This window comes from Lissotriton helveticus, chromosome 1_1 (genome assembly GCF_964261635.1).
Source record: "Lissotriton helveticus chromosome 1_1, aLisHel1.1, whole genome shotgun sequence".
In the NCBI taxonomy this organism is placed as follows: Eukaryota; Metazoa; Chordata; class Amphibia; order Caudata; family Salamandridae; genus Lissotriton; species Lissotriton helveticus.
Genome location: NC_136057.1, coordinates 1,301,976,683 through 1,301,991,649, shown reverse-complemented (window position 1 = coordinate 1,301,991,649; position 14,967 = coordinate 1,301,976,683). Strand labels below are relative to the sequence as shown.

The 14,967-nt window shown below is 43.5% G+C and overlaps 1 protein-coding gene across 1 annotated transcript in view; it reads left to right on the top strand.

Moving 5' to 3' along the window:
* Window positions 1-7,996, top strand: part of LOC144823120 (volume-regulated anion channel subunit LRRC8E-like) — a 70,229-nt gene extending 62,233 nt beyond the window's left edge. Inside the window, exon 2 of the mRNA XM_078681316.1 lies at window positions 4,399-7,996. Coding sequence (XP_078537442.1) covers window positions 4,399-6,663 — 2,265 coding nt within the window. The 3' untranslated portion in view covers window positions 6,664-7,996. The remainder of the gene's footprint in view (window positions 1-4,398) is intronic.
* The last annotated feature ends 6,971 nt before the right edge of the window (window positions 7,997-14,967 follow it).

Sequence of the window (14,967 nt, the reverse complement as noted above, 5' to 3'; positions counted from 1 at the left end):
AGAATAAGTTTCCGCAAAACAAAAGAAAAATCCTTCAAATATGTGTGCCATGCCTGTAGAATGCAAACACAACAATGATGGACAGAATGTGGATCAATGTCACACATTCACCCCAGTCCAAAGATCTGGGCCCAAATCCATCGTTTTTCCACTCCACACCACCCTGGGTTAGACAATGGCGATATGCAAATCAGCGCTGACCCTGTGCCTGTAGAATGGCCACCCTGAAGTGATATTTCTATTGCTTTAAGAAAGTAGTTCTAAGATGGCTGCTGCACGTGTGTGTGCATCTTCAGCATCCATCTTTGAAGATAAACATTCCAAGATAGACCCACACTTTGACAATCATCTTCAAATGGTTTCTAAACCAGTTAGATATCCGCCTGCCTATATACTGTAGACAGCCATTTGAGAATTCGGAGGCTAAGAAGGGGAGGTGGGAGGAGACAAGCGAGCACTGGACATGTGGTAATGATTTGTATTAATTAAAAGAGAGGAGGAGTGGGTAAAGAGGCAGGGGTTAAAATAGAGATAAAGGGAAAGAATGTAGTCCCTCATGCTGCAAAGCAAGATCTGACAGCAGTGGAAGAATGCGTGTTCCAATCAAAACACAGTGAGACCGAAATCCTCCCTGGATGGGACAAACACAAGACTAGGGAGGAAAGTCTTCAAATCAGGAGAAGCAAAAGTAGGTAGACAAGAAAACCACTGATTCATGAAAAATGGGCCGACACCAAGCCCTCTCTAAGTCAATATTGGATACAACAGATTTGTTTGCAAAAAGACCGCAAACGCAGTCTCTGTGTGACATGAAAAACGGTGAAATATTGGGAAAGGGTCACTTGCTGAACGCAGAGGTGCTACTTCCATTTCACATGAGAAGGGGATGCCAGAGAGGAGAAGTTGCAAATGTATAGGTGCTGCAGTAGCAATATGGTACCAATAGTTTACATAGTTCATGAGTAGTTTGTGTGTTGTACTCATGGTTGTGCCAATCTGGGGGTATGCCTGTTCAAACATGAGCAAAAGGAACAAATGACGGACGGAATGCTAAACATTCACCCTTAGTCACACATATCCAGTTTAATCCATTGTTCTTTTGCTCACCATGCCACACCAGTTTAGACCCTGCCGTATGCAAATCAGTCTAGATCCTATTCATCAAAGGAACAGTCCAGCCTGAACTGCCGAGCGAGGTCCTCTGTGGACCATTAATGAACATCCTGGAACCAGTTTCATTTTCTCAACCCTCATCAGCCAGGCTAGCTTGAATTCAATGGTGCAGTGAGCACGGGACCCATGTCAGGGCTACACTTCCCACTTAGGGCAACCAAAGCAAAAGAAACAAATGACAAATGGCATGCTGCACAATGCACACATTCATCCCCAGTCCCAAAGATCTGGGTTTGATTAATTGTTCTTTTGCTCACCACGCCACCCCAGGTTGGACCCAGCCATATGCAAATCAGTCTTGACCCCGTTTGTCATGGGAAAAGTCCAGCCCGAACTGCTATGCCAGGTCTCTGTGGACCGGAAACAAGCATCCTGGGACCGGTTTCGGGGCATCACCCCATATCTGCCAGGCTAGCTTGAATTTAGTGGTGGAGTGAGTACGGGGCCACGTCTGGGCATGCCCTTTCCACTTAGGGTGACAAAAGCAAAAGAAACAAATGAAGGACGTAATTCTGAACAATGCAAACATTCATCCCCAGTCACAAAGATGAGGGTTTAATCCATCGTTATTTTGCTCACCACCCCAGTTTGAAGCCAGCCATATGCAAATCAGTCTTGAAGTGTCTAGCAAAAAAACTATGGATTTAACCCAGATCTGTGACTGGGGATGAATGTTTGATTAATTCAGCAATCCTTCCATTATCATTTTTTTTTGCATTTGTCACCCTAAGTGGGAAGGGTATGCCCAGACGTGGTTCCATTGCTCGCTACGCCACCAGATTCAAGCCTGCCTGACTGATGAGGGGTGTTACCCCGAAACCAGCCCCGGGATGCTTGTTTCTGGTCCAGGGAAGACCTGGCCTGGCAGTTCAGACTGGATTGTTCCCATGGGCAACAGGGTCAAGACTGATTTCTAGAAGGCTGGGTCTACACTGGAATGATGTGGCAGGTAAAAAAAGATGGCTTTAACCCAGATCTGGGGTGAATGTTTGATTAATTCAGCATTCTGTCCATCAGCTGTTCTTTTTCCATTGTTCAAACATGAGGGCATGAAAAATTGTAATTACATGTTTGCTTGTACCATTTTTTTCTGGGGTTGCTCTTTCGTCTGTGTCTGGCAGGGTGGAGGAGCAGTGTAACTGTTATAGCTGAATCTGTTCATATTTGAAGGGAAAAGCTCTTGCCAGCCTTATCTCAAGTCATTTAGGTTATGATTCAAGGAGCATTACGAGCGGCCATCAAGTGCAACCTTGGTTCTCTCTTGTGTTAGGTGCCCCACCCTCCTGAAGGAGAAGCATGGCAAAGACCATGGAAAAGGTGGATGAACAGGTGCAGACTTGTCTCCAAGATTTTATGTTGCATTGATAAGACTTGGAAGAAAAGACGTTTTGGTTGAAAATCTCCTCTTACAAAAATATTTAGAACACCACAAAAACCAAATACCCAGGTGTACCTTGAGATTCTTTGCGGTTAAAGGGAAATGGCAACAAAAATGTCCGCTGCAAGATGAAACATTTGCAGTGTTGATTATTTCTGATGGTACCAATTAGTACTCCCTTCAACTTCACGCCTTGATGATCATTGAAGATCTTTAGTGAGTGCGTCAAGTTCGAGAAATAGCCTCGTTTAACAATTTTTCAGGTTTCTCTGTGATAGAGCAGAGCATCTTCATTTCTAAGTTACGTTTTCCAATCACTCTGAATGAGCATACGCCCGTCATCAAAAATAATTTGTTGTCATTTCGTTCCTCAATTTTCAAAATAGTTTTTGCACAATTTGTTTTCTAAGATAACAGGAAATAAACGTTTTCTAAAGTGTAGGTTCCTGAAAATTGGAAGCGTGGAAATATTCACAAGGTCTAAAAAAAGATCAGTCAAATGTAGTAGAAGGCAAAGTGTTTGCAGGGAGGTCTAGTTACTTATCTGGTTTTGTTGTGCAGGTGGATTTTCACTGGTAAAGGCTTTGTAGTTTCCCTAGGGTGAACTCCATAATATTTTACATGTTGACTCATTCACACACAGCCCTCTGGTTAATCTTTAGTTTGCAAGTTGTTGGTATGACATTCCTTTAGTGACCCGACTCTTGACTGATTCGGTATTTGGCTGCTGGTCAGCATGGACGGCAGTGTCTTTAATGGGCTCCTTTGCGTGCAAAGGGCTCAAAGACTTCTTTCATCGCTCACTGATGTGGGTCGAAGCTATAATTACCGTGCTTGCGTAGAGTCTGCATCAGGTGCTGTTCATTGAGAGGAGAGCCGCATGATGTGGTCCCTCCCCTCTCGCCATGTGATTCCAAATTTCTTTGCCCAAACCATGCTTGTCTTCTAGGCAGTTGCTTAACCATTCTGTCATGGACCCTTGTGCAAGGAAGGAAATGGGCCACTGGCTGCAGCTTGAATAATAAAATTATTAATCTGCAGTCCGTTCGCCTTATTGGGTGTACATAAGTGTGTTTATAGGGTGAGCGCGCTGGTAAACTCCACTCCACCGGCGGTTGGTAGAGTTTTGCCTAACTGCGTGCTCCAAGTTGAGCAAGGAGTGGCAAACCTCTGCAAACTCCGCCGGCAGAACTGAGTTTACCCCCCACTCCTAGTAATAGTCCAATGATACTTGCACTCATTTCCACACACGGTTTAGTAAAAAACATTTACTTAGCATCTTGTGTCTGAATAACCTCAGTGTTGGACCGGACTTGGGGGATCAAAAGCAGATTTGGCAAAAGTACTCAACCCAATCCTGCTCCCGTCATCCTCATGTGCTACGCTCTTCCCATCCATTCCTTCTCTCTCCTTGTCTTCGCCCTCTCTTATCACTTTCTCTGTACCTTCCCTCTCATTCTCTCTCTTGAAGCCTCCCTCTGCCCGCTGCAATTAACCTTGAAAAGCTGGAGAAAGTGGCAGATGCCAATAGTGGCCCTCGCCCTTCGAAACAGGCCTCTGCCCACCAGGAAAATGTCAGCTAGGATAAAATGTCAGTTCAGCCACTGTATGAGATAGATTACATCGAAAGTTGCCTTCAATGGTCCACATTTAAACCTAAAAGATATATTTCTAAGTTGATCATTTAGCCCACCTCCATCTTACCACCAGAAATGTAACCGTGTCCTCTTGATTTCATCTAATTTAGAGTGCCCTTTAGTCATTAAAGAAATATTTTCATTTTAAGTTATGGATTAGATTTCAAGGTCACTTTATACACCTAATCTGTTTTTTTTCTCTCTTTTTAGGTTACCCAAGACAAAATCATCTGCCTCCCCAACCATGTCTCAGCAGATGTTCTGTCGGACATTACCTGCGAAGAGTTTGCCCAGCAGGCATACAATGTCTCAAATCAAACCACGCCCAAGGCTGAGGCGCGAGAGATGAACGGGCTGAAGAACAACTTGGATCTGCAGCAGTATAGCTTCATCAACCAAATGTGCTATGAGACTGCCCTGCACTGGTACGCCAAGTACTTTCCCTACCTTGTTGTCATTCATACTCTGATCTTCATGATCTGCGGTAACTTTTGGTTTAAGTTCCCTGGTACGAGTTCCAAGATTGAGCATTTCATCTCCATCCTGGGCAAGTGCTTTGATTCCCCATGGACAACACGGGCTCTCTCTGAGGTCTCTGGGGAAAACCAAGAAAAGCTAAACCAAATCGATCTGGAGAAAGACTTCAGACCGGGCAACCTCGATGAGACCATTGAATCCAGCCCTGTCAAAGACCCCACTTCGGCCCCCATCCCTGACAAAATAGTGGCAGAGTCCCCCTCAGCCAGCCTGCTGGACAAAAAGGAGGGCGAGCAAGCCAAGGCCCTGTTCGAAAAGGTGAAGAAGTTCCGCATCCATGTGGAAGAGGGAGACATCCTCTATGCCATGTACATGAGACAGACCTTCCTCAAGGTCTTCAAGTTTGTTTTGATCACGATTTATAATGCAGCGTTAGTGGGGAACATTCACTTTATTGTGCCTTGTAGCATTAAGATGGAAGACATGACTGGATATGATAGCTTCTGCTGCAACCACACCAAAGCCCATCTCTTTTCCAAGTTGGCCATAACATACATTTGCTTCCTAGGCATTTATGGACTCACTTGTGTTTATACTCTCTACTGGCTATTCCACCGCCCGCTGAAGGAATACTCATTCAAGTATGTGAGAGAGGAGACAGGGATCAGCGATATCCCTGACGTGAAGAATGATTTTGCCTTTATGTTGCACCTGATTGACCAGTACGACTCGCTGTACTCAAAGCGCTTTGCTGTTTTCTTATCCGAAGTCAGTGAGAACAAGCTGATGCAGCTCAACTTAAACCATGAGTGGACAGTGGAAAAGCTTCAACAAAAGCTGCAGAAGAACGCACAGAACCGTTTAGAACTTCACCTTTTCAAGCTCTCCGGCCTCCCTGAAACGATCTTTGAGGTCACTGAAATCGAGGCCCTAAAGCTGGAAATGATTCATGACGTCACAATCCCGCCCTTGGTCTCCAAGCTTGTCAGCCTGGAAGAGCTTGACTTGTACAATTGCCCAGTGAAGCTCCAGTATGCATCTTTGACATTCCTGAGAGACCACCTCAAAGTAGTCCGGGTAAAATTTGATGACATTAAAGAGATTCCTCTTTGGATTTATAATCTTCGGGGTCTTGAAGAGCTTCATCTGATGGGGTTTTTGTCTCAAGATCTCTCCAAAACTATCTCTCTTGAAAGTCTTCGGGAACTGAAAAATCTCAAAACACTCACCTTGAAAAGCAACCTGTCCAAAGTTCCTCCAACCATCACTGATGTGGCCACCCACCTCCAAAAGCTCAGCATACATAATGAAGGTACAAAGCTCTTAACCATGAACAACCTAAAGAAATTGTTTGCCCTCCGCGAGCTCGAACTGATTCACTGCGATTTGGAACGGATCCCTCACGCCATCTTTAGCTTGACCAATCTTCAGGAATTGGACCTGAAAGACAACAACCTCCACACGATTGAAGAGATACTCAGTTTCCAGCACTGCCGTAAGCTGACCTGCCTGAAGCTTTGGTACAACCACATTGCCTACATCCCTGACCACATCCGAAAGCTTAAGGGCTTAGAACAGCTGTACCTCAACCGTAACAAAATATTGGTCCTCCCTTCTCAGCTTTTCCTTTGCAACAAATTGAGGCAGTTGGATTTGTCCAACAATGAAATTCGTGAAGTGCCCCCAGAAGTGGGCATTCTGCAGAACCTCCAGTATTTTGCCATCACCTCCAACTGCATTGAGTCTCTACCCAATGAGCTCTTCTTCTGCCGTAAGCTCAAAACTTTGAAGGTAGGGCACAACAAGATTAGTGTCTTGTCTCCAAAAGTGAGCAACCTCACATTGCTGACCAAGTTGGAGCTCAAAGGGAACCGCCTCGAGGTCTTGCCCCTGGAAATCGCTGAGTGCACTGCCCTGAAACGAAGCGGCCTCATTGTTGAGGCTGCACTCTTTGATTTGCTACCTTCGGAAATTAGGCAACAAATGAGTGATGAATGATGCAAATTATTAACGACTGCAATTACCCAAAGATTTTAAAAGAAAATCCTGGTGACCAAAATTCCGAGGAAAGCCATTGCACTTGGGTCAGCAAGGAGAGTGCATCTCAGTGTTATGACTTTTTTTTGTTTACACTGGCCAAGCTATAAAAATGCTTGGTCATCAATACAACTATGAGCGAGGCAAGCCATATATGAATTATTTATTTGCTGGCATTTTATGGTTTTATTGGGAATGTTGATAAATGACCAGTTTGTGCCTTTTGGTGGTGCAAATATTTTAAAGACTTGACACAGTAGGGCTGGTTCCCTCCAAAGCTTTAGTTCAGTCAATAGGGTGGTATATTTTAGGGCAGCCATCTTTAGAAATGAGGGCGCCATAGAGTAGTCATTGATGATGAAGGAGTCTGACAATCTAGAAGTGCTAAATGGGAGATCCCCTCTTCATTAGGGGGGGCTGGGGCTGAAATGGAGGGTCTCCTGGTGTAATGTAACAAATAGGAACCTTCTACTTTGTCCCAATTAAATATTATTATTTGACGAAATTGAAGAAGCGTGGGTGGATTAAAGTCCCCCCACTGTGTGGTCATTTGGTGCTTTTCACTGTTGCCAGTATTGGAACCCTGCGAACGCTGCTCTTATGGCAGGACTTTGTTCATGGAGGACTCTAATTCAGTTTTTTCCCCTTTTGGGTGTTAAGTTCGGTCACCTCAACACTTGAGTAACCAGGGCAAATATTGATTGGAAAAGTAAGTTGAGGTGGGGGGCTCTTAACAAAACATGTTGCACAACACCCCATGGTCTGGAACTCTAGCAACGTACAACAATTGATGAAATGTACTTTTTTAGGTTTAACCAAGTACATAAAATGCTGCAGAGGTGAGGGTTCAAAAAATGTTTTTACTTTTATGTTATGAATGCAGGAAAAGAAGGGGCATTCCACCGGGTCAGTCCTTTGTAAATATTTACTGATTTACTCTCTGTTGTAGCCAGTGTGTCATGGACCCTAGTGCAAGGAAGGAAACTGCCCCCCTGGCTGCTGATTGAATTATAAAATATATCAATGAGCTGGGTAGGTGGGATGCACAGGTTTCTGGGCCCCGGGGCCAATGTGCCTACTGCACTAATGGAAGTTGTGCCCCTGGATTAACTCCTGGCTCTGCCTGTTCAACGGGCATGGATAACGCTGCAGCTTGAAAGGAGGAGAGAAAAGGACACTTTGAAAAGTTCCTGAAAGTTGTTTACTAAATGTTGCAGTACATGAAAGAATGCAAAAAATGTCTAAAGGTATGAAAAGTCAACAGGTCATCAAATACTAAACAAATCTGACACTACCTTGTGCACTTCCAGTGGCTCGGTTTTATTTCTGTCCATTGCTCTTTGACAGGACTCCCCTTTTTCCACATTCTGTTCTGTTTATGGAAGACAGATGCTTCTCCTTAATTTTCAAAACCTACTCCACGGGGTGGGTTATCTTTTCAGTTCGAAGAGATGGCAACACTAAAGATGTTTCTTGTAATATCCTGCATTTTGGATGTCTGCTTGCCTCTCCCTCGCTTTCACCCAACCAACCTTTTGCTGCTCGTGGGTTGGGACTCAGGGTGAAAATTCGCCTCACGTGCATATGGAAGACTCAAGTTTTGTTCTTTTAAGACTTCGGCCAAGACGTCTGGCTCTGTAGTTTGTAGAGGATCTCTTGGTAGTGTCAGTGGTGAATGAATGTGAAGCCATAGATATTTGGGCCGGACAAACCCAAGCCTATCGCTCACTCTATCGTTGGCAGGCCCATCAAATATCTTTGAACAGAACCCAAGCAGAGCTTTCAGCAGCCAGTTGTGGTTGTGAAGACCATGGGATGGGCAGTTCAAAGGATCCTCTCTGGTTAAGGTGTTTTGAATTGGGCCCAAAGCAACCTTCCTATAAATAACTATGACCTGGTTAGCAGTTTCTCCCCAACTATTCCTCGACTGCAAGCCTCTCGTCTTGTGTGACGCTTGGTGACCTGGTTGAAGAGCTCTCTTCTTCAAAGCCTACCTCCGACATAGCTTGAAGATTAATTTAGGGCCTATCTATCAGCCAGATGTAACTTTGGCAATGACGAGAGCAATACCTTAGTAAAGGTGTTCAACTCTTACCACCCAGTTGCACACAGCTCGTTGCGTTACGTGGGATGTGGGCACCTGTCTGCATCCGCCTTCAGCCCCATCAGCCTGAAGATCTCATTCTGTAACGCAGTAATGATTTTTTTCCACATTTTGCACTGTTTCAAAGAGTAGAGGCTGTGTGGGGGTTTCCTGAAAAATAAAACTGTAGTTTTTATACAAGATTTTACACCCTTGTGTTTTTCGGAGGCTGTCTCTGTAGCTTGCTGTCCATGTGGCTCCGCTGTGCACCAAATGTTGGCATTGCCAAATACATTCTTGACTTTATTTATTAAAGAACAATTGTTTTTAGTAATGGCTGTGCTTTGTATTGCTTTTAACTGTGGGACGATGAGATAAAACAAACTACTTCTGTTTCCACATGTTGTCTGTGCATGTCCAGTTAGTGAATGGCGACCGCGCCAAGCTCGAAATCATCACTGGTTGGAATGGGTTTCTACTCTTGAACATGACTGCATGCAGTGTTTTGGGTTGTGTGACTGTCGTGATGTTTTGGAGTGTGTCTGACGTATCACAATTTTTGTTATCAAATTAAACATTACAGTGACCCAAAGTTTCTAAAGGACAACCTGCATTTTTCAAATAAAAAAAACAAATATAAAACTAAATGCAGGAAGCATGAGGTCGCCAGATGGAAGTAAGCAGTGGGATTGTAATTTTGTGAGACCAAGAGTGAACCAAGAGTGAACCTGCCCGGCTCTGGGTGTGAGGGTACTCAGACTGGTTAAGCACATATCGTCTTCTGAGAAATAAATGGTGCCAGATAACCAAGCTGAGAATATAGCCCCAGTTCTATGTAGAGCTTAACAGGACTATATAGCCAGCGTGGGCCAAATGTTGACTAAGACACATCAGCAGGATGAACGCAGTGTACGTGAAATAAGACTCTAGTGCAAAGGTGCGGTGTTCTGACCTACTTGGAGATTCCTAGTCAGTCATAAAGGAAGTTCTGAACTTCACACGTTCCAATAGTACCTGAACTGTAATTCCTATTCCTAGTTTACGGGGCAAGGCACGACCCATCCAACTTTGTTAAACAGGCTACACCTGCTAACAAGTTTTCAAAAACACTTGTATGGACTCCATGAAGCTGAAAATGGGACTGCTCGGATTTATATATAAATATGTAAAAGAAACACCTGATGTTGCAATTTTTGTGGAGCGTGTTTTAGTCCGGTTTTGATTCAATAGGCCATCTTGATTTTTGCAATGCATTATTTCCCTTTCCTAAACAAGCGAGAGATTAAACAGGAGAAGGTGGGCATGAGGTAATCATTAAAACTAGAAGGTAAATAGTTTCTCTGAAGTTAACTCACTTGTAACTTACACTCTTGTTTGCACAAGGGATCATTGCACACACTCACTCAATCTGCCACAATACATCTACCCTCAAGGTACTCCGATGCGGAGTTAAGAACAATAAACCTATGTATCTTCCCAATGTTGAGGTAATCAATATTCTGGCTACAAAGTTTGTGCGAGACAATATTTAAAGCACAGTATTCAGGTGGGATACCACATGCATGTTATGACACACTGATCTTTAGGTTGGCTACCAAGGTGTCAAAAAGGGGATTCACTTATAAATGTTTTTTTTTTTCAAACTTCTGATCATTGCATACTAACTGTACTGCTTATTAAATATGTAAATGGCCAATGTGCCTGGTGGTGTTTAACAGGATCATGATTGCAATCTCAATAAGCTAGCACCAATCGTGACAACTTGTGTGATAGCACCATCAGCTGAACTTCCGTGCAGTGCCAAATGCATTGACCCTACAGTTTCCTAAACGCTAGGGGCCCGATGTAGGTAATCTCGATTTACCTACTCTTAAATACCGAATCATACCAATTCGGTATTTAAGAGTAGGTAAATGGGATGTAGGTAATTTTACTTTTGAAATTACCGAATCGGTATTTACCGATTCGGTAATTGCCATTGATTTCTATGGGCCTTGAGGTCCATAGGAATCAATGCCAATTACCGAATCGGTAAATACCGATTCGGTAAAATTACCGAATTTGAAAGGGGGACAGGGTATCACTTTGACACCCTGTTGCACCCCTCAATTGTGCATGGGTGCACATGTTGCTGACATACATGCCCTTAGGGCATGTATGTCTGCAACATGGCACATTTTTTAAAGCAAAAAAAATGCTTTTTGATGGGTTTTCATTATTTACCACCAACTTCAAGGGCCAGATGTAGGTAGCCCAATACCGGTCGGAAACGGCCGAAAATACCGATTTTCGGCCGTTTCCAACCGGTATTGGGCTATGGAGATGTAGGGGCTCAAAAAACATACAGAATCGGTAATTTTACCGAATCGGTAAAATTACAGAATCGGTAAATTTACCGATTCTGTAAATGTTACCGATTCGGTAAATTTACCAATCGGTAAAATTACCGATTCTGTATTTTCAGATGTAGGTAGCACTTTGAACAGTGCTTCAGGCCTTTCAGGATTCGGTATTTACCATGTAATACAATTGCATGGTAAATACCGAATCCCTGTGTACATGCACATCTGTGCATGTACACCTGTGCCAAGTGGCACACAGACATGCCCTAAGGGCATGTATGTGTGCCACATGGCGCACAAGCCAGTTACAGGTGTGCAACAGGGTGTCAAAGTGACACCCTGTCCCCCTTTGCAATTCGGTATTTTTACCGATTCGGTAAATACCGATTCGGTATTTGCTATTGAATCCTATGGGCTTCAAGGCCCATAGGATTCAATAGCAAATACCGATTCAGTATTTACCGAATCGGTAAATACCGAATCTTACCGATTCGGTAAAAAAATACCGAATTTTTTCCTACATCTTATTTACCGATTTCATAAATACCGAATCTGTAAAATTCGGTATTTATGAATCGGTAAATGAGATTTACCTACATCTGGCCCCTAGTTGGTGGTAAATAACGAATTCTTAAACCCTTGTAGCACTGATTACAGTGCTACCTACATGTTAAATTACAGAATCGGTAATTTTACAAATTCGGTATTTTACCGAATCGGAAAAATTACAGATTCGGTAAAATTACTGATTCTGTAATTTAACATGCCCCTACATCTCAATATCCAAATACCGGTCGGAAACGGCCGAAAATCGGTATTTTTGGCCGTTTCCGACCGGTATTTCCCTACCTACATCGGGCCCTAGATGTACTATGGAAGACATGTTGCTGTTAGTGCTGTATCATCCTCGTGATGCTCCTTGCCCAGGTTTGGGAGGGTTATTTGGGCAGAACCCCTGTTTATTACGTAGTATTATCGAGGTGAGCAAGCCAGCAAATTAATATGGCGAGCCAAGGCAGGCATCTGGCTTGGACCTACGAGCCAAAACACGAGCTGAGCCATCAAAATATTTGGTATGTAAATAACACAGCAAACTTCAAGTGAAAATGTGCTGAAGATTTTAAAATTAAATGTGGTTTTATTATTTGGTAGTCTTCCACTTTAGTATGTTAAACTACATCTCTGCATTAAATGACATTTACTAAAAGAGAACATTTCTAATCACAAACTTAGTAACATTCATGAAGCTGCCCACGTTCTGATGCCATGAGTTGGCCAACGTAGTTGTTTTCAGCCACTTATGTATGGCTGTTGTTACTATAACTGGAGCAACATTAAAGCCTATTCAACCATATAAAAGAGTGTTTTGTGTTTAGGGCACACCCTGATCTGAATTATTTTAAGGCGTTCTCAAGTGTGACGATCAAAGAAAATGTAAACACTGAGGTGAGTGATTTGACTAAGATAAAACATTTTTGTCAAGTGTGGAAAGAAAGATTGAAACTCGGGTTTCCTGGCTACATGCTGTGCAATGCATCTTCACATCTCATGTTTTATCCGGTTCGGCACAAAAGAGCAGTGCTTTTTGTTCGATTCTGTCAGGTAATAATTAATGCACTATGGTAACTGATCACAAGTTAAATTAATCGTAACACAAAATCTCTTTCTTAAACAGAAACGTACACAGTTAAAACGGCTGTATTTCTGTGCTGACGCCGGGGATCTCGTCTGACTTACCAAAGAGAATGAGTTCAGGAGCAGCTCAACAGCTCAGTGAAGCAATTACACACGTAAGCAAACCCGAGATGTTGGAGATCCCATAGAGTTAGATGTCCAGTGACTACAACTCTTCAGTGAGACCCACAGAAATGCAGAGCTTGGCAGCAGATTCATTTCAAGCATGTGTGACGGAACTCACAAATACGGGGCCTTTAAAAAAACCTCTGTTAGCTCCCCTCCTGGCTCTACACTCGGCCTGGCCAGAGAACAGCATGCACACCATGAAAGACAGACTGCACCCATTCTTTTATTTCCATCATAGCTTGTGGAAATCGAAAAAGGACTGTCACTACAGCAATTAGTAAAGTGTCATTCTGTCATCTGTCCTTCTCTTTCTGTGTTCCATTCTGGAAATAAAGAAAGGACTGCTCAGCTGGCCCCCAACGTGAGCAACAGAAACAACTGCAACAAAAGATCGAAATGGCATTGGAGGTCACAAAGAGTCCTGGTCCCCTGAAATAAGTGGTGGTGGTGCCCAAAGGCAACCACTGCCACAAATTAAGTCCTGGCTGCCACAATATTATCACTTATGTTTTCTTCGATTCCATCAAATCCTTTCCTTAGTTTTACATTGATTGAGATTAACAGTGTTGCCCTTTTATTGTAAGATACATGTTTCCTTGAACTGTGACGTCACTGCTACAGTGTTTGCCACGCGTTTCTGATGTTGAATAAACTAGCTCCAAGCGCTCGGTACACTGGGAGGAGTAAGGCTCACGAACCCTGTAAACTGGACATGATAAGACCTTAGAGCAGTATAAACTAAGCAGGATAAAGTTGAAGGGCCATGTAAACTAGGCCATATTGTGTCCACGAGCCCTATGAACTGAGTGTGATAAGGCTATTGAGCAGTCTAAACCGAGTGGGAAAAAGCCCATAAGCAGTATAAAACAGGGCGAGGATAGGTTAAATAAACAGTGAAAATTGGGTGGAATAAGGTTTAAAGCACTTAAAATGCGAAGGATAATGTTCAAGTGCCCTTTAAACTCGGTTAGCTATGAGCTTTGCAAACGTATTTGAATAGGTCCAAAGATCATGTAAATTAGAGTGAATACGGTACAAAACCCTGTGATCTGGGAACCATGTAAGCGAATGGAATAAGGAGGAAACCTCCTTCAAATTTGCTAGGTCGAATGTAAGACCCTGTAAATTGGAAAGGAGAGTGTTAAACAACCTTGTAAACTAGGTAACTGGGCTGCCCAGTTGGTAACGATAAGTTTCTGGGCCTCTATGGCTCAGAATGACTCTGCTGTGCAGGTGGACAAACGTGATGGGTGGTAGAGGGTGCCCTGCAGCGTTGTACAAGAAGAGACTTCCGACTCCACTATCACCATACACCACCACTGTATTGAAAATACTGAAAGAAGTGACGAAATATCTAAGAAGGGAAGGTAGAGTCTCAGCCAATGGTGTTAAGAGATTCTGCCGCACGGTCAGACCTAGGGAAACTTCAGGGTTTCGCAAAATAGGACTTAATAGGCATCTCCAAATGGGTGACCTATATGCGGTGGGAGATGTATTTCCAGCCTGAAATATTTGGCAGGAGACTTCCAATTGGCAGACTAGGAAACCTATTATTTGAATGGCAGACATGTTCTAGTTTCACATGTAGCAATGGGTACGGAGCTGGAGGAGTCCTTGCCTCTAGAGGATTGACCACTAAGGGAATCCATGCTTAAAAGATTCACGTCCCTGGCGTATAAAAGAAAATTGAAAATCACTCTGCTGACACCATGCAACAGCTCAGGACAAGGTGGGAAGGGGATATGGAAAAGCTTCATGGTGTCTAATGGGAGGAGCTGCTGAGGGCCGCAAGAGAGGTCAGACAAAAATTGGGTTTTCGGCTTACCCAGCTCCGCATGTTACAACGCTCTTTTTACTTTAAGTCATCCCTTTTTCAAATGAGGAGGGCTACGTCGAATCTATGCTTGGGGGGGATGTGAGCAGGTACCGTTTTTCACATCAGTGGGCTTCCCCTGTTGGACTTGATGGTTCAGCTAAAAGATATGTGCTGAATGTCCGCGGAGAGATGGAGGCCCCAAAATACCAGAAGACCTGGAC